Below are 25,285 nucleotides of genomic sequence, written 5' to 3' on the forward strand. Positions count from 1 at the left end.
CCCTTGCGGAACGCCGGATTGAACTGGGACCGAGGGTGAGTTCACTTCATTAGTGGTTACAAACTGAACGCGGGATGCGAGGAAAGCATTAATCCAGTCAATTATTGCAGGGTCTATGTTTAGGAAGCTTAGTTTATGAAGAAGTAGTGTATGGTTAACTTTGTCAAAAGCTTTGGAGAAATCGAGGAATATGCAATCAATTGAAAAACCACAGTCTAGATAGGCATGCAAATCATTAGTGAAAGAGACTAGCTGAGTTTCACAGGAGAAATTTTTACGGAATCCATGCTGCACACTGGAAAAAAAGTTGTTATCTTCAAGAAAGTTAACTAGATGCGTGTATATAATGTGTTCCATAATTTTACATGGCACGGATGTAAGGGAAATGGGCCTGTAGTTGAGCGGATTATGTGTTGGACCTGACTTGTGGATGGGGATTACTTTTCCAGTTTTCCAATCATGGGGTATACTGCCAGAGTTATACGACTGAGAAAAAATGCACTGTAGTATGATTGAACAGTATTCCACGGTATGTTGCAAAAATTTAACATTGATCTCGTCGACTCCACAAGATAATTTGGGTTTTAATTTGTTTATTATGGCTTTGATGCCAGTTGCTTCAAATATTATGGGTTCCATGAGGTGATAATTGGTAGTATTTATAGCTGGCATCTGATTGGTAAGCACAGGGGATGAAAATGACTGAACGAATGTGTCGTTAAGTACTTTGGAACAAAGGTGAGGCGGTACTGATTCCCCGGAACTTGTGAGTAGTGATAAGCCGTCCTTATTAGTACTTCCTCGTATAACATTCCAAAAACGTTTTGGATTAGTCTTTATAATTGTGGAAGAGTAGTGTTCAAAAATGAAAATTTAGCTGACCTTAAGGAAGTATTATAAGACTTTTCCGCTTTTTTGTACGCTAGCCAAGCTGTCGGTTTTGAAGACTGTTTAGCTGAACGGAATAAGCGCTTTTTTTTGTTGGATAACCTGTTTAAGTATGTGTTATACCAAGGGGCTTTACTGTTGGTGTAGGCGGTTCGAAGGGGGACGTGTCGGCTGATTAATTCTGAAATTTTTTCTTTGAACATGCGCCAGTTAGTTAGTTTCTATGGGCCGATCCTGATAGAGCGGCAAAAAAACATCTAAAAATGAGCAGAGTTCACTGTTGATGGTGGTGTAATCAGCTTTGTTATAATCACGAAATTTTCTTTTCTGTCGGCTAATTTTTGTTTGAGTCACAGTTAGCGTGAAGTGTAATATATCATGATCGCTCAGCCCAGGCAGGTGTGAAACCGCGGATAAGTTATCCGTTGATGACGTAAGAATAAGGTCAAGCAGTGATGATGTGTTTTGCGTTACACGTGTGGGATGACTAACAATCCGTGATAGGCTGAAGTCTGAACAAATGGAAAGAAACAAGTTGGATTCAGCGGACGAAGGGGTAGAAAAGGGATTGTTATGTGACCAGACAATATTCGGAAAATTGAAGTCGCCTAAGAGCAAGATTTCAGCTGCAGGGAAACGGGTGATAATCTGATTTAAGGAATCGTGTAGGTTATCGCAAAATGATGTGTCCGTCGAGGGGGATCGGTAACATGCACCTAGGATTACTTTTTTGCAATTAAGATTTATGCAGCACCAGATTAGCTCTAAATTCGTAGCAATAGGTACTAGAAAGCAGTCAATACACTCATTAATAGCAATTAGGACACCGCCACCAACTCTGCCTGTTCGGTCACTCCGGAAGACAACATACCGCTTTTCACATTTAAACAATTCATTATTCGTTATTTTGCTATTTAGCCAAGTTTCTGTTAATACAATGATATCAGCGTTGGAGTTAACTCTGGGCACACCTTCCACACTACACTAGACCTGTTTAATATTCGGGGAATTTTTTTTTTTCGCAATGCAACACAGGCTAGGGTAGAACGAGTAGAAAATTGTGCCATTGGGAGCGGGCTCCTCAGTACTACGGACATTGAGCCCTCTCCATCTTCTCCCCTTTCATCCCTTGGTCCCCCTAGTCCAAAAAACGGGGCAAAGCTCCGGCTCCTTCCCCTCCTGCCTAGCCTCTGCAGATCTGCTATGAAAAGTTGTCCCCGAGTATAGACCCTATTCACTATAAGATTTGGCGAATAGCAGGAGTCCTTCTTTAGCTCCTTCATGGCATACCTGTGGCCCCTCATTCCCTATACTTTTGCAAGGTTCGAAAGCTGCACAAAGGAAGATGGTGAGAGGGCAGCGTGCCCCACTTTTCACATAGGCGTGTCGAAACGGGGCTGATAAACGTCCCGTCGCCGCGCGTTGGTGTGGGGCCATTATCGGATTTTCTGAACAATAGCATTGCCTCCCTCGTGCGGACGCGAGGCGACCACTATCTTGTACTGCGCCATGACTGCCGGCATAGGCGCTCCCCGCGAATGACGTTACGTTTGTTTTCTCGCAATTCGTCCCGTTGACACCGTTACGGGATCCCGCCTGCCGTGAGGGCGCATGCGCAAGCCGCCTTGTCTGGTGGATATATGGACCAATCAGCGCGTGTGTAGTGGCGATGGGCGGTCCCCGGTAAAGGTAACACGGTGTGTTAAAGGTGTCTGTTGACCGCGTAATCATCGTTCTTGGATGAACTTGGGCAGCGAATTCCTCCCCCACTTGCGCCTTCCATAGCGACAAAAATGGCGGACAGGGAGGCTTGGCGCATGCGCAGATCGTTATTGGATAGAGGTCTACTGAGGAAACAGCAGCGAGCTACGAAGAGGAAAACGTGGAACTTTAGAGACGGAAAAAGATCGATGAAGGTAAGGGGACAAACGCAATTTAAATGACATCCAGGTTCGCTCGCGGCTAATCGCACCTTTCCCTGATTAGACCACCCCTTTGAAGTTCAACCCAAGATTGTTGGTACCCAACTTACGCGGAATTCGCCAATGTTCCTGGCCATTTATCATTGGAATGCGCTGCCTTGAGAACAGGTTTTCGAGAACAATTACGACTTTTGTCATCAAACTGAGATGCTTACTGTTCACAGTGAAGTGGATAGCTTACTGCGTGCTGATTTTTAGCAGATTGTTCCCAGAACTGCATTTGTGATTGTTAGCCCCAGCGTTGTTGCCTACTTTTAAGAGTCTGTGCTCTTAAACCTCTTTAATCCGGTTTTGTTGTCGGCTACCAGAGTATGTTTTGCTCATGTTAATCATTTTGTTTAATGATGCACTGTGTTGTTCATTGCGGTTTTTATGCTTTATTTTTCAAACCCTATGTAATGGCTATAAAGGGCATTTAGAGTACGTGAACAAAAAAAAAAATCTGCGGGACACTCAATTCAAACGAAAAAGGAAACTTGCACGACGCTTAACATACCCACCAGAGCACAACGCGTGCTCATAACACTACTAGCGGATTAAGGCGAAAGCCTTTAATGGCTCGTACTGTCATCGGTTAAGAAATCGTGTCACACGCGTTTAACTCGGTAACTAAAAAAATAGAAGAAAACCAAAAGTTGCTTCAGATAGAAGAGACAAAAATGAACCAAGAGGCCAAGTCTGCGGATTCTAGATTAGTTAGTTAATTAATTATAGGAAAAAATGTAGAATTGCTTCGAAATAGCGCGGATGTCGATATAGCCACAGGAATGATTTGACGTCATATCCACCGGGACTCACCACGGCATAGTCAAAATTATCAAACAATGGTCGGAAAAACGTCGGATTTGAGTCAGATTAGGTGGGAAAAATCTATAATTAAGCGTAATTAACACTTAACATCCCCGAAAGATGTATAATTTGGGTATCAGTAAAGCCACAGGAACGGTGTGACGTCACATCAACCGCAAGTCGTCACGACATAGTGTCCTCGGCTTTCGCCTTGCAACACTTTAGTTGCCAAAGTCTTCTCGCAAATTTTTTTCAAGCACAACCATCGGTGGGCCTTGTCCAGAAGTCTTCCATCCAATGGCATCGATTTCAAGGAGACATCTTCCGTCTCCCTGCGATCTCATGCTAATAATGGTTGACAGGCGGCGTGTTTGTCTGGAGGGCCTAGTTAGAGGGATATTTGCCGTTTCTTTCTCGCGTTGTATCTGACTATAGTTGACATAAGCTACAATATACCAATCATATCTTCTTGTCCTCCAGGAAAAAGCCCGCGGGACATCCCGGTGTTACCTCGGAGCCCTCGCCATGTTTTACTCCTGATTGAGGCAGTTTCCCCTTAATTCCGTCATATGGGCCGAGCGCCCCAACATGGTTTCGTACTTCGTCGAGGTCTAAAGGACCCCGTCAATCCGCGCAAATCTGACCATGGTGTTCGTCACCTTCGCAGTGACGATGCACACCTCGGATCTCTACGGTGGCGCGTAAAATGTGAGCACCTATGCATACGACCAAGCCTATCACGACCTGATGCTCACCATGGTCAATATAACACCGCTCCTGAATACAGCCGCTGAAGACTGCGTCTTGTGTTTCGAAGACATCCCGGTGGACGTGACAATGCAGGTCCACGAAATGCTCAGGGTATCTGAACACGAAATGCACAGCGAGCTGCTCCGTGCGTACGCAGTCATCCGGTACGAGTATCAGCGGAAACACACGTTTGCTCGCCTCCAAATCCACTTCGCTGGAAGGGACGACTACTATGCACAGACTTTACAGATACGGCCGCGTTGACTTGTTTCTGAGGCATGCTAGCACCAAAAAATTATCTTCCTTCCAGTCTATCGAGATCATATTGGAACGGCATATGCTGTAATTATCTCCGTTGGCCAGGAATCTGTTCTAGATTACTTTTTTCCGGTCTTTTTTTTCTCTTATCGTAGTACGTAAATTTTTGCAAATTTGCATGTTCTCTTCCACTGTTTGCGTCCACACATCGTTAGTGCATTGTCCAACATTCTTGGACACAAATACGAATATTGAAAAACTCTAAGGTACTGGTATAGAAATATTGAAGGTAATGGTCCATTCTTTTTGAACATGGACCAAAATGTTTCCATCGCACATATCAAGCAGTTAACACTGCCATAAAAGACCAATAGTGGGAGATTTTGATGATAGAAAGGCTTTAATAGCAAAAATTTCAAGCCTACCGACGAGAGATCTGCGTATATACTGATTGTTATAGTGAAATTTTACAATATATGAAAATCATTGGGCTCAAAATTTTGCCGTTCAAAAATACTTTTGTTCAAAATATTTGGGTGCACGTCCAACTATCTCGCAAAGATACTCTAAAAATTGTAAGATACTTTTATGGAAATATTGAAGGTAATAGTCCATCCTTCTGATATGCAGCAAAATATTTATTTTAAAGTGTTTCCATCGATCGGATCGAACAGTTAAGAGTGCCATAGAAAAAAGTAATGGTACTGCCCTCGGGAGATATGAGGATATATTGATTACTAAGCCCGCTGCGGTGGGTCAGTGGTTTTCGAACTCGCCTGCTGACCCAAAAGACGCGGGTTCGATCCGGGCCGCGGCAGTCGAATTTCGATGGAGGCGAAATTCTAGAGACCCGTGTGCTGTGCGATGAACTCAAATTATTTTAGTGAAATCTTACATTATATCAAAAAATTGCCTTCATAAACGCTTTCCCGCTCAAAAGTGCGTTTGTCCAGAATATTTGGTAATGGCACAAAATAAGCCGCACATTATTGGTGTCATTTCAACACTTAGTGCTCGTTGTCCACTCCATATTGACTATCCATGCTTTCTGAAGGCAACGCCGTAAACGGGGCAGTGCTTCTGACCTTGCACATCTGTTGCACCCCGCAGGTATCCCTCGTCTGTCTATTGACGCGCATGAAGATTGTGCTGCCCTGTCGTGGAAGGCGCTGTCGGCACGTCGAATGCTGCGACGCTTACGCGTACCTCGACTTCAACGAGGAGTCTCTGGAGCCGCCGTGCAGGTGCCCAATCTGCAGCGACCAGCTCTTCGTACCGGAGATGTGCGTGGACTTGCTAATGCTGGGCGTCCTTGAAACCGTCGACTACATGTGCATCGCCGTACACTTCAGGCCATGCAGACGCAAGCTGGGAACCGGTGATTCCGTAGCATCGAGTGCTTTTCGTTCTTGACCGTGGTTCGCCTCCTTATTCTCCCGCGTCATCTCCAGTCAGCGCACCTCTGCGTAACATAGAAAAGAATGGCATGAAAAGAGAATAGAAGCGCACTTGAGTTTTTGAGATATGTGCTCAACTGCATTCACGCACTCCAATGACAACTGGAGTTCCAATGGAAAGAGAATGGAAGCGCACATGAGTTTTTGATATTTGTGTTGAACTGCGTTCACGCACTCCAATGACAACTGGAGTTCCAATGGAAAGAGAATAGAAGCGCACATGAGTTTTTGAGATTTGTGTTCAACTGCGTTCACGCACTCCAATGACAACTGGAGTTCCAATGGAAAGAGAATAGAAGTGCACGTGAGTTTTTGAGATTTGTGTTCAACTGTAGTCACGCACTCCAATGACAACTGGAGTTCCAATGGAAAGAGAATAGAAGCGCACATGAGTTTTTGATATTTGTGTTGAACTGCGTTCACGCACTCCAATGACAACTGGAGTTCCAATGGAAAGAGAATAGAAGCCCACGTGAGTTTTTGAGATTTGTGTTCAACTGTATTCACGCACTCCAATGACAACTGGAGTTCCAATGGAAAGAGAATAGAAGCGCACATGAGTTTTTGAGATTTGTGTTCAACTGCGTTCACGCACTCCAATGTCAACTGGAGTTCCAATGGAAAGAGAATAGAAGTGCACGTGAGTTTTTGAGATTTGTGTTCAACTGTAGTCACGCACTCCAATGACAACTGGAGTTCCAATGGAAAGAGAATAGAAGCGCACATGAGTTTTTGATATTTGTGTTGAACTGCGTTCACTCACTCCAATGACAACTGGAGTTCCAATGGAAGGAGAATAGAAGCGCACGTGAGTTTTTGAGATTTGTGTTCAACTGTATTTACGGACTCCAATGACAACTGGAGTTCCAATGGAAAGAGAATAGAAGCGCACATGAGTTTTTGATATTTGTGTTGAACTGCGTTCACGCACTCCAATGACAACTGGAGTTCCAATGGAAAGAGAATAGAAGCGCACATGAGTTTTTGATATTTGTGTTGAACTGCGTTCACGCCCTCCAATGACAACTGCAGTTCCAATGGAAAGAGAATAGAAGCGCACATGAGTTTTTGAGATCTGTGTTCAACTGTATTTACGGACTCCAATGACAACTGGAGTTCCAATGGAAAGAGAATAGAAGCGCACATGAGTTTTTGAGATTTGTGTTCAACTGTATTTACGGACTCCAATGACAACTGGAGTTCCAATGGAAAGAGAATAGAAGCGCACATGAGTTTTTGATATTTGTGTTGAACTGCGTTCACTCACTCCAATGACAACTGGAGTTCCAATGGAAGGAGAATAGAAGCGCACGTGAGTTTTTGATATTTGTGTTGAACTGCGTTCACGCACTCCAATGACAACTGGAGTTCCAATGGAAAGAGAATAGAAGCGCACATGAGTTTTTGAGATTTGTGTTGAACTGCGTTCACGCCCTCCAATGACATCTGCAGTTCCAATGGAAAGAGAATAGAAGCGCACGTGAGTTTTTGAGATTTGTGTTGAACTGTATTTACGCACTCCAATGACAACTGGAGTTCCAATGGAAAGAGAATAGAAGCGCACATGAGTTTTTGAGATCTGTGTTCAACTGTATTTACGGACTCCAATGACAACTGGAGTTCCAATGGAAAGAGAATAGAAGCGCACATGAGTTTTTGAGATTTGTGTTCAACTGTATTTACGGACTCCAATGACAACTGGAGTTCCAATGGAAAGAGAATAGAAGCGCACATGAGTTTTTGATATTAGTGTTGAACTGCGTTCACTCACTCCAATGACAACTGGAGTTCCAATGGAAGGAGAATAGAAGCGCACGTGAGTTTTTGAGATTTGTGTTCAACTGTATTTACGGACTCCAATGACAACTGGAGTTCCAATGGAAAGAGAATAGAAGCGCACATGAGTTTTTGATATTTGTGTTGAACTGCGTTCACGCACTCCAATGACAACTGGAGTTCCAATGGAAAGAGAATAGAAGCGCACATGAGTTTTTGAGATTTGTGTTGAACTGCGTTCACGCCCTCCAATGACAACTGCAGTTCCAATGGAAAGAGAACAGAAGCGCACGTGAGTTTTTGAGATTTGTGTTCAACTGTATTTACGGACTCCAATGACAACTGGAGTTCCAATGGAAAGAGAATAGAAGCGCACATGAGTTTTTGATATTTGTGTTGAACTGAGTTCACGCACTCCAATGACAACTGGAGTTCCAATGGAAAGAGAATAGAAGCGCACGTGAGTTTTTGATATTTGTGTTGAACTGCGTTCACGCACTCCAATGACAACTGGAGTTCCAATGGAAAGAGAATAGAAGCCCACGTGAGTTTTTGAGATTTGTGTTCAACTGTATTCACGCACTCCAATGACAACTGGAGTTCCAATGGAAAGAGAATAGAAGCGCACATGAGTTTTTGAGATTTGTGTTCAACTGCGTTCACGCACTCCAATGTCAACTGGAGTTCCAATGGAAAGAGAATAGAAGTGCACGTGAGTTTTTGAGATTTGTGTTCAACTGTAGTCACGCACTCCAATGACAACTGGAGTTCCAATGGAAAGAGAATAGAAGCGCACATGAGTTTTTGATATTTGTGTTGAACTGCGTTCACGCACTCCAATGACAACTGGAGTTCCAATGGAAAGAGAATAGAAGCGCACATGAGTTTTTGATATTTGTGTTGAACTGCGTTCACGCCCTCCAATGACAACTGCAGTTCCAATGGAAAGAGAATAGAAGCGCACGTGAGTTTTTGAGATTTGTGTTTAACTGTATTCACGCACTCCAATGACCACTGGAGTTCCAATGGAAAGAGAATAGAAGCGCACATGAGTTTTTGAGATCTGTGTTCAACTGTATTTACGGACTCCAATGACAACTGGAGTTCCAATGGAAAGAGAATAGAAGCGCACATGAGTTTTTGAGATTTGTGTTCAACTGTATTTACGGACTCCAATGACAACTGGAGTTCCAATGGAAAGAGAATAGAAGCGCACATGAGTTTTTGATATTTGTGTTGAACTGCGTTCACTCACTCCAATGACAACTGGAGTTCCAATGGAAGGAGAATAGAAGCGCACGTGAGTTTTTGAGATTTGTGTTCAACTGTATTTACGGACTCCAATGACAACTGGAGTTCCAATGGAAAGAGAATAGAGGCGCACATGAGTTTTTGATATTTGTGTTGAACTGCGTTCACGCACTCCAATGACAACTGGAGTTCCAATGGAAAGAGAATAGAAGCGCACATGAGTTTTTGAGATTTGTGTTGAACTGCGTTCACGCCCTCCAATGACATCTGCAGTTCCAATGGAAAGAGAATAGAAGCGCACGTGAGTTTTTGAGATTTGTGTTGAACTGTATTTACGCACTCCAATGACAACTGGAGTTCCAATGGAAAGAGAATAGAAGCGCACATGAGTTTTTGAGATCTGTGTTCAACTGTATTTACGGACTCCAATGACAACTGGAGTTCCAATGGAAAGAGAATAGAAGCGCACATGAGTTTTTGAGATTTGTGTTCAACTGTATTTACGGACTCCAATGACAACTGGAGTTCCAATGGAAAGAGAATAGAAGCGCACATGAGTTTTTGATATTAGTGTTGAACTGCGTTCACTCACTCCAATGACAACTGGAGTTCCAATGGAAGGAGAATAGAAGCGCACGTGAGTTTTTGAGATTTGTGTTCAACTGTATTTACGGACTCCAATGACAACTGGAGTTCCAATGGAAAGAGAATAGAAGCGCACATGAGTTTTTGATATTTGTGTTGAACTGCGTTCACGCACTCCAATGACAACTGGAGTTCCAATGGAAAGAGAATAGAAGCGCACATGAGTTTTTGAGATTTGTGTTGAACTGCGTTCACGCCCTCCAATGACAACTGCAGTTCCAATGGAAAGAGAATAGAAGCGCACGTGAGTTTTTGAGATTTGTGTTCAACTGTATTTACGGACTCCAATGACAACTGGAGTTCCATTGGAAAGAGAATAGAAGCGCACATGAGTTTTTGATATTTGTGTTGAACTGAGTTCACGCACTCCAATGACAACTGGAGTTCCAATGGAAAGAGAATAGAAGCGCACGTGAGTTTGAGATTTGTGTTCAACTGTATTCACGCACTCCAATGACAACTGGAGTTCCAATGGAAAGAGAATAGAAGCGCACATGAGTTTTTGATATTTGTGTTGAACTGCGTTCACGCACTCCAATGACAACAGGAGTTTCAAGTGAAAGAGAATAGAAGTGCATATGAGGTTTTGAGATTTTTGTTGAACTTTATTCATTCACTCCAATGACAACCGGCGTTCTGATGTCCCGACGCGGTGGCTCAGTGGTTACGGCGCTCGGCTGTTTGCCCGAAAGACGCGGGTTTGATTCCGGCCGCGGTGGCTGAAATTCGATGGGGGCGAAATTCTAGAGGCCCGTGTACTGTGCAATGTCAATTCACGTTAAAGAACCCCAGATGGTCGAAATTTCCGGAGCCCCTCACTACGGCGTCTCTCATAGCCTGAGCCGCTCTCGGACGTTAAACCCCAATAAACCCAAACCTAATAAGGGGGTAATTACTCAGTCACATCCACCCAAGGATGTCAATGAGTAATTGCTCCCTTATTGCAAATCTACTCCCCCTTGGGGGATTCCCCTAAAACATTTCACCAAACCTAAACTTATTTCGTGTCGTTCATTTCCTTGAAATCGTATATCTATACTCGCGGACAACCTTTTTTTTTGGCAACGCAGTAGAGCCTTGGCATAAAGGGAAGGAGAAGGATTTTGTACCCCTGAGTTGTTCATTACTCAGCTCCGTAGATTCCCCGCGGGCTCAAAAGGCCGTCTCTTTCTCTTTCCTGCCTATACACTCTACTGTATTGCCAAAAAAAGTTGTGCGAGGGTATAGTAACGATCAATTTTCATTTTCAATGGTGGTTGTGAGCTTTTTATTTTAAACCGAGTCTTGAAACCGCCAACGACGCAAGGTTTTGCCAGTCATGGCCCTTCTAACAATGCTCCACTTTTCTCTCCAAATTTGAAGTGTCCATGGCTGTCACTGCGCCTTTCATTCACATGCCTCCGCCTCCAACGGGAAATCCCGATTGTTTGGGCACGACCTTGTTTCTCCCGAAAATAGTCCCTTACCTTAATTTCGGACTTACTTTCTACGCTTTTATTTGGGTGCGCGCTGGCTGCGGAATGTGATATACGTGAATCTTCCCCTCTCTGGTCGCGTCCGGAACGATAAAGTAGAAGAGCCGCCAAGGGGCAGATTTTTAAGCTATATAAACCGTACCTTGCTGCGACATTTTAACCAGCTATATTTTTTAAGGTTGATCTGCAACTTTCGGATTAACACTTTTCCCCTAAGCTGGTAATAAAAAGCTCAGCTAGTTAGTCCTGAAGGATTATTAAACGCTCCAGAACGAAAGAAATCCTTCACACTAGGCCTCATACCTCGCAACACCTATGGCACATCGTGTTTTTTTTTAACTGTCTTGCATTTAGCTGTTAGATCTGGTATAACTGACGCATAATCGCTAGCACGTGCCGTTTATCCGCCGAAGCCAGTGCGACCACAGCTACAACAGCTGTCAGGTAAAAGTTCTGGCATTTGTAAAAATGGAACTGTCACATATTTATGACCAGTCCCCAGATTTTATAAGGGGCTATTACTTGTTTACAGCGCTGTCCTCGAGCCGCCACAATCAATCTCCTACTTCAGTCGGAAACAACTCAAGAACAAAGATCTTTGACAGGAACATATGATGTACAAAAATCATTTGTCCAGATGTGTTTAAAAACTGCTGTTCCAGAAATTATACGAGAAAAGTCAGACATATGTAAAAGTTCAAGCACGCTACTATCTTCATCTCGTGACCTGCCATGTAATACTGTAATTATGTATGTAATTTATTTTTGATTAAAAATCATACATTATTTGCTGCTAGGGCACTTCCCCTAAAACTCGCTCTCGCTATGTTCTTACTGCGGGTCTAAACGTACTGATGAGTAATATTTTGCATTGTTTGAAATGGGGGTTTATGCTCTCGCATAAATGGTAGGTTGCTGAAAAAGGACATTGTATATTGTCAACGACTGATATACAAAAATGATCACGAATTGTTCCACATTTCGACGGTTGTATAGCTACACTGTCTCAAACCATTAAGTAGAGAAAACACTACCGCCGTTATAGAAGCTTGAGGTATCAGGATGTGAATACGAGCCTCAAACGCGCAGACTCTATGGATACCTATATATGACAATAAAGCATCGCACAGTTCTTCACCCGCGGCCTTACATCGGCCAGAATCCAGTGTAAAGGCAGCTTGACGAAGCAGCCCGAACGTGGATCCTCCTGCCTTCTTGTTGGCAGTTTAAGCGCATCCCCCAAAGGTGAAAGGCGCCTGAAAGTCTGTTTAGAGCTTCAGACATCGAAAATTCACAATTTTCCAATGTGCACTGATTAGCAGGGACAAGACGGCTAACTAAGGTGAACAGGACTGCTTCAGCTCCTCATTATGTCCAGCTTCTTCGCCCTATTTTGAAGGCGTTTTCTTACTTTCAAGAATACGAAAAATCTAGGGCCCCTTTTTCGCTCAGCTGTCAGAGCGCATCACGGGCATTAAGTAAACCCACTTCTCCCACAAACTCAGCTGTTACGCAGATAAAAATCACCTGGCGATGCAAACACGAATGTTTCTCGCGCGTATGCCATGCACCGCACTCCGCCGGTAAGCGATTGCCGGTCGGATCGCTACAACTCCCAGAGTGCATTGCGGCGACGGTGGCGTGGCGAAACTGCTCGTGAAATCGGTCTGTTGCCGCAGTTCCCAGGACAGCAGAAATATCTTCTTGAGAGGAAGGTCATTGCACCTTTGGGAAGGGACGCCCTTCTGGAAAGGGGCAGGGGGGGGGGGGGGGGGCGGGAATGGTTACAAGATTTCCCCTGGCCTGGTGCTCGGCTCTTCTAGGGTGAAATGCTTGGGGAAAAGGTCTTAGACCAAAGAGTTGCCTTGACGGATGAGTGATAAGTTCCCCCGCCAGGCAACCATAAGTCCGCCTCGTGCGGCATATGCCCAATTTGTGGCCCTTTTTTTTCTCGCAAGTCAGACAGCCGGAAAAACCGGAATGTCTAGTCAGCTGTGATACTCTGAAGTTTTCTCTTCGGAACGAAGGATCGCTTACAGTGTTTGTCTTGAGACACACTGGTTAGAGCGTACGGGTTTTGAGTCGGGACTCTTCACTTTGCAGTGAAACACGAACCACCTTTGCAGGCTGAGTGCTCGAAACTAGGTTGCCCCGAAAGGGCGCAGCGGGGTTTGCGGAGCTCCCTCCAAGCGTACACCCCTGAAGAAGCCGGGCCCCGGGCCGGGGGTGGCTTGTACCCATTTTTACAGGTGGGTGTCCGGCGGTGGGTTTCGAACCAACCACCTCCCGCCGCCGAAGCGGACGCCCAGACCACTAGGCCACGACTGCGGTTGGAAGCGAGGGGAAAGAAATCTGAGTTACCAAGAAAACATGCCACACATCAGTTAGGAGGGGGGGGGCGGGGCGGTGAGTGATAAGCTTTATCAGGTTCCTTTTTTGCCTCTAAGAGCAGACCAGGCATACCACCACTCTGCCCCTTGCATGCACTCACTGGATGCTTCCATCCCGGTCAAACAGACAAAAACATCAAGCAAGAAACTGATTTCGAGCTTTTTTTGCCCCTGCCTTTTGTAATCACTAAAAAATAAATAGAAAAGACCAGCGCCCTATGCTTAGTACCTAGTACTGTAAACTGGATAGCTACCAGAGATGAAGGATTAAAAGTAATGCCTGTATTCCGCTGTGGATTTTGCAGTTGTATTTTTTCCCCTTGAGATACACATTATTAGCTAATATGCAAAGCCTATTGAGCCGTCAAATCGCGCTTGCTTTTTTCTGTTAAAGTGTGTGACCACCGTTTAGACGAACATTTTCTATACCCCAACTCTTGCCAGACGTCTCTGGAACACGCAGACGCAAAATTCTGAAATTCCATATTTACAACACAGGTACAGCCGTAGCAATCCCGCTACTTATTAACCCTTCTCTGATTCCGAGTCTACTTCGAGTAGAGCCATTGCTGAAGGCCATGAATGGAACGCATAGTGTCAAAAAAAAACCAGGAGGCAGAGCCTTTCACTCGGCTGTTAAGTCTAAAAGCGAATCCAAACGAAATTCTCCTTTCCTCAGAATTATCAGAGGAAGGCGCGAAATACGAGATATGTGCATGTCGTGGCCCCACCTAATCAGCTTTTTTTATTTCTAGCTTTCGGTTTTCCGTCGTTAATGTTTTCACAAATCTCGGACCACATTTTAGACGGCGGCGCACCGAAAAAAAAGACATTGTTGTGTACAAAGGGGAAGTATCGATAACGATCGGGGGCAACAACTCAAGAACCTGCGGCCAACGACCCTCAAAGCAGGCGCTCTAGCCAGTGGCGTCCACCTGTTTTCAAAATCTATTGGATAATCCCCCAGGGTGAAATTGCAGTCCGCCAGGTGCATCTGTGAAATGGAATTATCCATGACGTCATGACAGTCGTTCGAATCTACTAAGTGGAGGGCCTCCTTTTTGGGTATCTGTAAATTCCTTCATGAGTCGTATCTGACATTACTGATGACTCATGGAGAGGGCGTAATCTTGTGGGCCCTAAACGATACCCTCTCCACTTCGTTAGAAACTCCCCGCTCTGTGCCGTAAAAAAAAGGGGTGTAGGAAGAAACGTCCCCGGAAAAAAGGTCCCTGGAAATAAGGCCTCCTGAGGATGCACCGTCTAAGAAAAAATGTCCCCAAAGGAAGAAGAAAATTTCTTCCGGAACTCACCTGACAGAAAATGAACCTCTTTATTAGACTCTTCGTTGGATATGCGTATAGATTCCTCGTCGTGCCTGTAAACATTCGCCAAACAGAGCTCTTGAATTTTTCGCCAGGTGCTTTGGCACAGATGGAAGATGCACGCCTTTATGGTAACGCCTTCTCCAAACACTGCCTTGACAGCATTCATGGTCGCCCTTTAAAAGTCGCACATAACGAGACCCGGGTACAGAACCAATTCAAGGAGTTCACACTGGTCACGAAGTGACCTGAACAGCCCTTCGCAGGCTTCCTGATTTTTTCTTGGTCATGCAGGCGTAAGCAACTGACACAACGCCCTCGCCGAGTGGTACAAGAATAAACTATAGCTGCAGGAATCCCTTGGGTGCGAGATCGAAGTACCCATCCATGAACCATATGCTGCTCGCGGTTAGCAACTTCAAGCAAGTTGTGCTGGCAAATACAAGTAGTCGGTTTACTGACTCTGTACCATTGTCGTAGCAGAGGAAGGGCTCCGGCTTGCTACCGGAAGCCATAGTCCACGGTGGCTCAACAACAAGGTCACTGAGGCTGACAGGATTCGGAGGGTAGATTTTGCTCCGCTGTTTGCCAATGCAGCGTTTCAGGCTCTGCTCGCTGTTTATGCGACGTTTTTATTCTGCACTAAGGTATCGGACTGCATCTGCAAGAATAGCAGCAGGCTTTTCTTTTGAGACAAGAGCGGTTTCTTTCATTTTCTGCTTTGGTTTCGCGATATTTAAAGCAGCATCATCTGCGGGGTGGTTGTGGGGAACACTTAGGCGATACTCTGAGGAATTCTCCAGAACAAGAGCACGTCTTCAGCTCTTGCGTTGAACACAGCACCAGCGGGTGCCAGAGGCAATATCTTTTTGCCTTGTATACATAAAGACGTCAAGGCATAGCTTTACGCCTCCTTTGTTCGACTTGATGGTCTCCATCCTGAAATTAAATGCACCATTAAATCAATATTCGGACAAGTATCCAACATTTAGCGCACCTTATACCGTTAAATCACCTCTGCTAAGTCGTACACCTGCGTTGTAAGAGCTGGTGCAAGCGCGAAGCAGCGGTCTCCAGGTGCAGTGCACAGGCGCTGAACTACCACCCCGTAAATATTGCGTAGGCGTCATGAGTTAGCTCCATGATAGCGTACTGGCCACGCGCAATCCTCGTGCCTAAAAACGGGATGCCCAGCAAGAAACGTTCGGTCATGATGTAAAGTGCCTTCCTTATGATCTGATGATAGATACACTTTTTTGCATTTGCTTTCTGCAATCCACGATATTTGCTTGTATTAAGCTTGTGTTTAGTTTGTGTAACGAGATATACTTCTAATCATGTGTTTTGTTGCAAACCTTCGAAGCGTTGAGGGATAAACCACCGCCACGCTTGGGTTGCCCTGACCATGCCGTTGCGTTTACGGGTCAGTGACTCGTTCCACCGGCAAACAACTTGCATCCGCCTCATGCGATCCGTACATGCATGCGAGTCGCATGCATGCGAGTCGCATGCATGCGACTCGCATGCATGTACACATGCGAGGCAGCCGGATGCTCAAATTGATACGTTTGATGTCACCCATTTGGGAACATTTTTTCCTACTTCGCAAATCGGGACGTTTTTTCCGGCGATGTATGCTGAGTGGACGTTTTTGCCAGCCATAAAGAACCCACCACAAATAGGGCTGTAATTTAACAATACTGCAGATTGGGCGAGTTGGTTAACATACATCTTGAAAAATTTAGCGCGACACACAAGGACGTGTCGTCTACTCTTTCTGTCCTTGTGTGTCGCGCTAAATTTTTCAAGACAAATAGGGCTTTGTATTCGCCTGCATGGAGGTGCCCCAGTTAAATCATTAAATTATTGTTGCAAGCAGAACTGAGTCGGAGCGCTAACAGACAACAAATTTTGTCGCGGTTTATATTATCTGGCCCATAAAACGTATTTTCCCTTCATTCAACAAAGCTTAAATATATTTTACAGAGAAGCCAGCTTTAACAAATTTTGAGGCCCGAAGACGTGTATATTTTATTCGTAAGCTGTCGCCGCGTGTAAAACCATTGCGTAGCCCTTTGACTGGGTGTCATGGAATGTAATAAAATCCTGTATATTTTCCTATGCTTGGTTTCTGTGGCTGTTGGCTTCTTTCATTCCTATGCTTAAGGTAGATACTAAACAAGAAATATACTACGGACAGCCCTTTACCACGCCGATCCCTCTGACATACGTGTTGAAAGAAGTCTAGGGTTCCACGGAATCCCGTGTGGCGAAAGAAATTCATACCGATATGTCAAACGGGAAGGGGAGCTATATAAGCCGATTTCTCGAAGGGTGCGCAGGTATATATCTGGGAGATTGCCACCAGTCCGGTTAATCGTGTGTTACAGTCGTACATTCGATCAACGCCACACACGATTAACCGGTCCCGTGGCAATCTCCCAGAGATTTACTTGCGCACCCTTCGAAAAATCGCCCATATATAGCTTCCCTTCCCGTCCTTCGCTTCATTGTGACCAAGGCACCCGTAGGGCACCGAAACGTCAGTTCCTCTTATTTTCTTTGCATCTTTAGCGAGTGTATGTTTTTTTTTTACATACCACGTGTAGACAGAGCAATTGAAACTGGCAGCGGTCATGTTTACATTCCCGTACCCGAAATTTTGTTTAATGGGAACAACAGCAAGCTCAGCACAAGGATGCCGAAGGCGTACTGGTGATCGACAGTACGCGCCTCGCCGGGTCAACCTTCAATCTGCAGCTGGACTACCCGGTTACTACACCATCGAGTCAAATTAGTAAATTCCCATTCCGATGCATAAAATTATGCTAGATGGTAGCGCACATCAAAGACGGCAATACATGCCAGCAAAGAAATCTGCTTATAAGTACCGGTTTCCAGACCCTACTCTACCTGGTCGAGTAACCTCGGAGACCGAACTACTGTCTGGTAGAGGGAAAATGTTTGTTTGTTGGGTTTTGTCGCACATAGGCAACTGAGGCCATCATGCGCCAAGCTCGGGGTATGAGGGAATTGTCCTGTGCAGAATTTTATAGGAATAATGCCACGCTGCTGACACTCTGCAGGCGCCACCTGGTGGCCAAAACTTGGCTGCCAGCGCGTGGCGGAGCGTCGTCTTCGTCTAGCTTGTGCTCGGCGGTTCGAAGCCTCGTCTGAGAATACGGCTGTGCTTCCCGCTTCCTGGTGACATTTGGTGGAGGTGCTGGGTCCCGTCCCATGTATGCTGACCCCGACGACAGCCGTGACGCTTCTCCCCAACGCGCGGACACCACACCCGTCCACAAAGCGAGCCGTCGCCTGCGAGGCCTGCAACCCGAGTTCGAGCCACTGACCAGGCCTGTGCGAACTATGACATCCACCACTGGCAGCAGCCAGACAGGTCAGTGCTCCGGCATTGCTACGCCGTTCTTCCTACTCGCACCTCGGTCGCCACCATCCTTCCACGGCGACCCGTTCGAGGATGTAGAGGATTGGTTGGCCAGTTTTGACCGTGTGGCCGCATTCAATCAGAGGGACGACGAGCGGAAGCTGTTGAATGTGTATTTTGCACTGCTCGACTCGGCGAAAACGTGGTTCGAGAACTACGAGGCGTCCTTCTCCAACTGGGCAGCTTTTCGCCGCGAGTTGCTCGCTACATTCAGCTCGAGCCAACGGAAGGAAAATGCTGAGATCGCCCTTCGCTCCAGGTCACAGCAGTCCAATGAGAGCGTGGCCATGTTTATAGAGGACATGACACGCCTCTTCAATCGGGCCGACCCTGCCATGCCCGAAGCTGCAAAGGTACGGCACCTTATGCGTGGGGTGAAGGAGCAGCTGTTCGCTGGCCTCATGCGCGACCCTCCGCTAACCGTCGCCGCCTTCGCCAAGGAAGCTACCTGCATGGAACGTTCGCTGCAGGAACGGAGTACCCAATACGGCCGTCAGGCGAATGTAGCGGCCACTCACTACTTCACGTCCTTGCCAGGCCCAGGGGACGAGGAGCTGCGAGAGGTTGTACGGAGCATTGTCCGCGAAGAACTGCGACACCTCCGCTTGGATGCTCCGTCGGCAGGTATACCTTCAACGGCGGACGTCATCCGTGACGAAATCCAGCGAGCGGTGCAGTCACCACCAGCACCACTACTAGAGCCGCACGTCATGTCGTACAGCGATGCCCTGCGCCGACCTGCCCCCGTGCCGCAAGCGTTTCGCCCCGTTGCCGGGCCTCGACCACCCCACCGTTACCTGCGCCCCGTCGAGCAGCAGCAGGATCTGCGCCCTCCTATCAGCAAAGCGCACGTGTGGCGCACGTCCAACGATCGCCCGCTCTGCTACCACTGCGGGGAGCCTGGCCATATTCTGCGGCATTGCCCGTACAGGCGTATGGGTTTGAGAGGATTTCCGCCGGACGCGCCTCGACCGCGCTATGGTGAAAGACCGCAGGACATAGATGAGTACCTCGCCGCTCACGTGCTGCCCCCGACGACCTCGCAACAGCGCCAATCGCGATCACCGTCCCCGAGGCGCTTTACTTCGCCCAATCGGCCCTCCACCTCTGGTCAGTTCAGACGCACGTCCCCTCGCCGGGAAAACTGAAGACGGCGTCCTCAGGGGGTAGGGCCGCCGCCACTGCACAGAGTCAACAGCCTCCACCCGACGATTCAACGCGACGACCCGGGCAGCGACCACCCGATCCGACGACCTCACCGACGTGCTGCGAACGATTAGTTTCAGCTGAAATTTTAGTTACCGCCGACAGTTATCAAGTGAACGCAGTCGTCGATACCGGTGCTGATTTTTCCGTGATGAGCAGTCTCCGTAAGGTTCTGACGCCTTGGTGTGGACCCGTGATCCGCACCGCCAGTGGCCATGTAGTGACGCCGATCGGTGTCTGCACCTGCCGTATCCAGATCCGAGGTCTTACTTTCACTGGCTCCTTTGCCGTGTTACGTGACTGTTCGAAAGATCTGATTCTGGGCATGGATTTCCTTCGAGAGTATGGTGCGGTTATAGACCTTCGGGAGCTCATGGTATCTTTTTCCGCCCAGCGAGCCGTTGACACCAACAGCGAGCCCAGCAGAGTAGTGTTGCGCCTATGTGCCGACCACATAACGCTTCCACCGCGAGCCAGCAAATTCGTCACAGTCGAATGTGATAGCAGCACCGGCACCCTTGGCATCGCTGAAGCGAACATGTCGCTGCTACTCGCGCGGCAAGTTTGTGTAGCCCGAGGCCTCGTAGAACTTACTAACGGTCGTACCGACATCCTAGTCACCAACTTTACCTGTGAACCGCAACATCTAACGAAGACAGAGGTCGTCGCTTATTTTGACGAGCTTGGAGAGTGTACCCGGCAGTGTTCTTTGTCCACGACGTCAGATCTCGACGACGCGACGGCTGCAGCCATCCCGACCGATGTAAACCCGCACCTCTTGGCCAGTCAGAAACGCTGCGTAGAAAATCTCATTTATTCCTTCCGCGACTGTTTCGCATCAACTTCCAAGGTGCGACAGACGCCGCTCACCAAGCACCGAATTATCGTTGCGGACGACCAAAGACCCCTGTGTCAGCGGCCTTATCGTGTGTCTTCAAAAGAACGTGACGCCATCCGCCGCCAAGTTACCCAAATGCTCCAGGACGACGTCATACAACCATCCACGAGCCCCTGGGCATCGCCTGTTGTCCTCGTCACGAAGAAAGATGGCACACTCAGGTTCTGCGTGGATTACAGGCGCCTCAATAACGTCACAAGAAAGGATGTGTACCCTCTGCCACGCATTGATGATTCCCTAGACCGCCTGCGCCATGCCACTTACTTTTCGTCCCTTGACCTCCGCAGTGGGTATTGGCAAATCGAGGTGGACGAACGCGACCGCGAGAAGACCGCCTTTATTACCCCTGACGGTTTATACGAGTTTAAGGTGCTTCCTTTTGGCTTGTGTTCGGCCCCTGCCACATTCCAACGAATGATGGACCTGTCTGGCCTGAAGTGGCAGTCGTGCCTCGTATATCTCGACGATGTCGTGATCTTCTCCGACACGTTCGATGAGCACCTGAAACGTTTGCGTGCTGTTTTCGAGGCCATACGTTCCGCTGGTCTCTCTCTCAAACCGGAAAAATGTCACTTTGCGTTTCATGAGCTGAAGTTTCTTGGTCATATTGTCAGCGCTCAAGGCGTTCGTCCAGACCCCGAAAAGACGGCCGCCGTAGCTGCCTTCCCCAAGCCCACAGACAAACGGAGCCTACGTCGTTTCTTGGGCCTCTGCGCCTACTATCGCCGGTTTGTTGCTAATTTCTCGAAGCTAGCTGAGCCTCTGACCCGCCTGACCAAAGACGCTGAACCCTTCTTCTGGGGCCAGGACCAAGAAAGAGCCTTCACGGAGCTCAAGTCGCGTCTCCAATGTACGCCTATACTTGGCCACTTCGACGAGGAGGCCGACACGGAACTACACACAGATGCCAGTAACGTTGGTCTCGGTGCGGTTCTTGTTCAGTGGCAAGATGGCCTAGAACGCGTGATTGCTTATGCCAGTCGCACTTTATCCCGTTCCGAAGTCAACTATTCTACCACGGAAAAGGAATGTCTGGCTGTGCTGTGGGCCATTACAAAATTTCGTCCGTACTTGTATGGCCGCTCATTTCGGGTTGTGAGCGATCATCATTCACTGTGTTGGCTGGCGAATCTGAAAGATCCCTCGGGGCGGCTTGCTCGATGGAGCCTGCGCTTACAAGAATTTGATGTCACCATCGTACACAAGTCCGGACAGAAACACAGCGACGCTGACTGTCTGTCCCGCGCTCCTATTTCCTGCCCCGCGGACGAGTCCGACGACGATTCCGCTTTCCTCGGTGCTGTTACCACATCCACTCTTGCCCGCCAACAGCGGGCCGACTCCGAACTGCTTCCCCTCATCGAGTACCTCGAAGGAACCGCTCCATCTCCTCCTCGACTCTTCAAGCGCGGACTGTCATCGTTTTGCTTGCGTGATGGTGTCCTCTACAAAAAGAATTACGGCCCAACGGACACTGTCTATCTGCTTGCAGTACCTACAGCGCTTCGTGACGAAGTTTTGCGTGCGTGCCACGACGACCTTTCTTCGGGCCACCTCGGGTTTTCCCGCACGTTGGCGCGCATACGTCACAAGTACTACTGGCCCAGGCTTGCTGCGCTCGTCCAACGCTACGTACGAACATGTCGTGAGTGCCAGCGCCGGAAGACGCCGCCGACTAAACCAGCCGGGCTCCTGCAGCCTATTGATCCCCCGCGCCTCCCATTTCAACAGGTTGGCATGGACTTACTCGGTCCATTTCCGGCGTCTTCCATGGGTAACCGGTACATTGCTGTTGCCACTGACTATCTTAGCCGCTACTGTGAGACCAAGGCCCTTCCCCGTGGTACCGCACCCGAAGTCGCAGATTTCTTCGTTCACAACATTGTGCTTCGTCACGGAGCCCCTACAGTCGTATTAACTGACAGGGGAACCGCGTTCACGTCGGCACTTACGAGCAAGGTACTTCGTCTCAGTGGCACCAGCCATCGAAAGACTACAGCCTACCATCCGCAAACGAACGGACTGACTGAGCGGCTAAACAAGACAATCGCCGATATGATATCGATGTATGTCGACGATGACCATGGGAGCTGGGACCGGATACTACCTTACATCACGTTCGCGTACAACACTGCGCTACACGAAACGACACGCTTCACTCCGTTCCATTTGGTGCACGGTCGCGAAGCCCTGACCATGCTGGACGCCATGCTTCTTCCGGACCCTGTTCCTTCTTCTGTCGTGGCCGCTGACCAATTTGTTCGTGACGCCGAAGCCGCTCGCCATGTGGCTCGACAACGAATCCGGCGCCAACAACAACGCGACGCCAAGCGTTACAACCTCCGCCGCAGGGAGGTGATTTACACCCCCGGTGACCAAGTCTGGGTGTGGAGCCCGATCCGTTTGCGAGGGCGCTCTGAGAAGCTTCTTCGCCGTTACTTTGGTCCCTACCAGGTGTTACGCCGCCTCAGCGCGGTGACCTACGAGGTGCTTCCTCAAGGAACTGTCCGGTCCTCTCGACAACCGACGTCCGAGGTAGTCCACGTGGCCAGAATGAAGCCGTATTACTCCCGTTAGCCCCCTCTTCACGGAGACACTCGCGCCGTTAACTTTCCGCCCTCCCTCTATTCTTGTTTTTTTTTTACCGCCCGTGCGGCATCGAGCCGAAGGGAGGGGGGCAATGCCACACTGCTGACACTCTGCAGGCGCCACCTGGTGGCCAAAACTTGGCTGCCAGCGCGTGGCGGAGCGTCGTCTTCGTCTAGCTTGTGCTCGGCGGTTCGAAGCCTCGTCTGAGAATACGGCTGTGCTTCCCGCTTCCTGGTGACAATATTAAAATAATCGCCGGTGTAGAGAGCCTATAACATTGGTATGTGTTATCTAGTGACGACAGATGAAAAAAAATATTTGTAAATGGCTAATGATAAAAGATTTAAGAAGGTCAGGTAGGCTCCGCGGCCATCCTTGGCTGGGCAATGACGTTGAGCCTCCCAACCATCCAGATAAAAACCTCAGTCCCTTTCTCAGGAATGAGAAGGTGGCTGAAGTGCATCTTAAGGTAAAGTGAGGCAGTGGATTAAAATTTAGGTGATAGAGCGCAACAACTGCAGAATCGAGCACGTAAACACTCGTTCTACGCGCGGCGCCGACGGATGGCCACTGGTATCGAGAGTATTGGTGCCACCGCAGCCTGCGCGCGAGGGTAAAGGATTAGGCCTATAAAAGGGGTCGAAGTGACAGAGGCGTCACTGCAGTGCTTTATGGTGGCTGCAGTGGCAAGTAAAGAATGGCTCCCCCTCTTTCGAAGCTTTTGTACCACATAGAGAAGAAGCGCCGCAAGGTGAAGAAGGACCCGGCCTGCATCAACCTGCATCGCCTCGTGCTGCTAAACACGGTGCTCAAGCGGATACGAGTCCTGAAGGCAGAATCGACGTCGCAAGAATCTGCGGTTCAAAGACTCGAAGTTCACAAGTTCGGTACTGAGAGGAAAGCCTGATGAACTAACCCTTGGCCCTGACTTCTTCGCCCGACATTGAGCTCTCCAAAGCTTCGAAGCAAGACAACGGCCCTTGTCAGGGCCACCTACATCATGCATTGGCAGAGTTTCGCACGCCCCATCCATAGCCCCGTTCCCTCTCATTCATCGACTTGTGGTTTTCGTAGATGTTTCTTCATGAAGAACTCCTGCAGCGTCTTTACGGTAGTGGCTGTAAGCACTTCGGCAGTCGTTTTTGTAAATGGCATACAAGGGTTGGATTTGATATAATCGTTGTTTTTTTCGGTCAACTGGACAGCGGACCAAGCACAACAGGCAGCGTGCATGTTTTCATTGTATTTGCGCTATTTTGCCCAACACTGAAGTTGCCTGCAGCGGATCTTCCGGCGTTGTCCGTTAGGCCAAATTTTCAGCTCAGACTTTATTCTCTTCAACGGCGCTTCCGATTACTGAACTTCACAGACATAAGCATAGGAAAGTGATTCGCTTGTAGCATTGCTACGTATACTTCGAGTTTTTACGTTGCAGTGGTAGGCCTCCTTCTACCAAACCCATTTTTTTTATTAAGAAACAAAACTAAAAGCGATTTCTATGTTTAGGAGTGGAGTGCAAGGTTCCAAAAGTTTTTTTCAAAAATAGGGAAGGTATGTCAGCGGCAAGGATTTAGATACTTTTACAATAGGTGACCCCATCAGTTCTCGGAACTCAACCCCTCTCATGCGAAGCTGATGGCATCCGTTTGGAACATTATTTTTCTACTTTGAAAATTAGGACGTTCTATCCAGGGGATGCTTTTTCCGGGACCGGGGACACACAACGAGTACCAGCTGCCCTGAGTTGGTAGGGTACCATGCTATAATCTGGGAGGCTTTACTCTGCATTTCTCAATTCCTTGGTGACTCTCGTGCGAGCGCATCAAGACCTCTGCGCGTAGTTTTTGTGGGATCACCAGCCGCACACCTTTGAGTAGCACGCTTTCAGCGACTGTGAGCGTTGCTCTTTCCTGCCAATATGGACGCAAGACCATCGACAGCGATGAGAACTTGGGCCAGCCTTCCAGGCTGAATTTTACGAGAGCTTGAAAGACTTCATCGGCTGCTTGTTCAGCTTTGACTCGTTCAAAATTGCTAGTCTCGACGGCATTTGTCAAACAGCCCGAAACGAATTTGGCGACTTCACCAATACTTAGCGCATCAACATCGATTTGGTTTCCCTGTATAGGGGCTCTAGACAATACATCCGCAGTAACGA

The 25,285-nt window shown here is 47.8% G+C and overlaps 1 protein-coding gene across 1 annotated transcript; it reads left to right on the forward strand.

The window, feature by feature from the left end:
• The first annotated feature begins 18,223 nt into the window (after nucleotides 1–18,223).
• LOC149337356 (uncharacterized) lies at nucleotides 18,224–24,034 on the forward strand. The gene is made up of 2 exons (XM_089554403.1): nucleotides 18,224–19,544; nucleotides 23,862–24,034. Exons 1-2 carry the CDS (start codon nucleotides 18,224–18,226, stop codon nucleotides 24,032–24,034), a joined length of 1,494 nt encoding a protein of 497 aa, XP_089410529.1.
• Nucleotides 24,035–25,285: the final 1,251 nt, after the last annotated feature.

This window comes from Amblyomma mixtum, chromosome 7 (assembly GCF_055824585.1).
Source record: "Amblyomma mixtum isolate Tamu chromosome 7, ASM5582458v1, whole genome shotgun sequence".
NCBI lineage: Eukaryota > Metazoa > Arthropoda > Arachnida > Ixodida > Ixodidae > Amblyomma > Amblyomma mixtum.

What these genes read in the sequence shown, in the direction of transcription:
- LOC149337356 (XM_089554403.1), top strand. Translation starts at nt 18,224, where the DNA reads ATGTATGCTGACCCCGACGACAGCCGTGACGCTTCTCCCCAACGCGCG. An exon ending in CAATCGGCCCTCCACCTCTG is followed by an intron (nt 19,545 to 23,861) that starts GTCAGTTCAGAC and finishes TGTACCACATAG; the next exon opens with AGAAGAAGCGCCGCAAGGTG.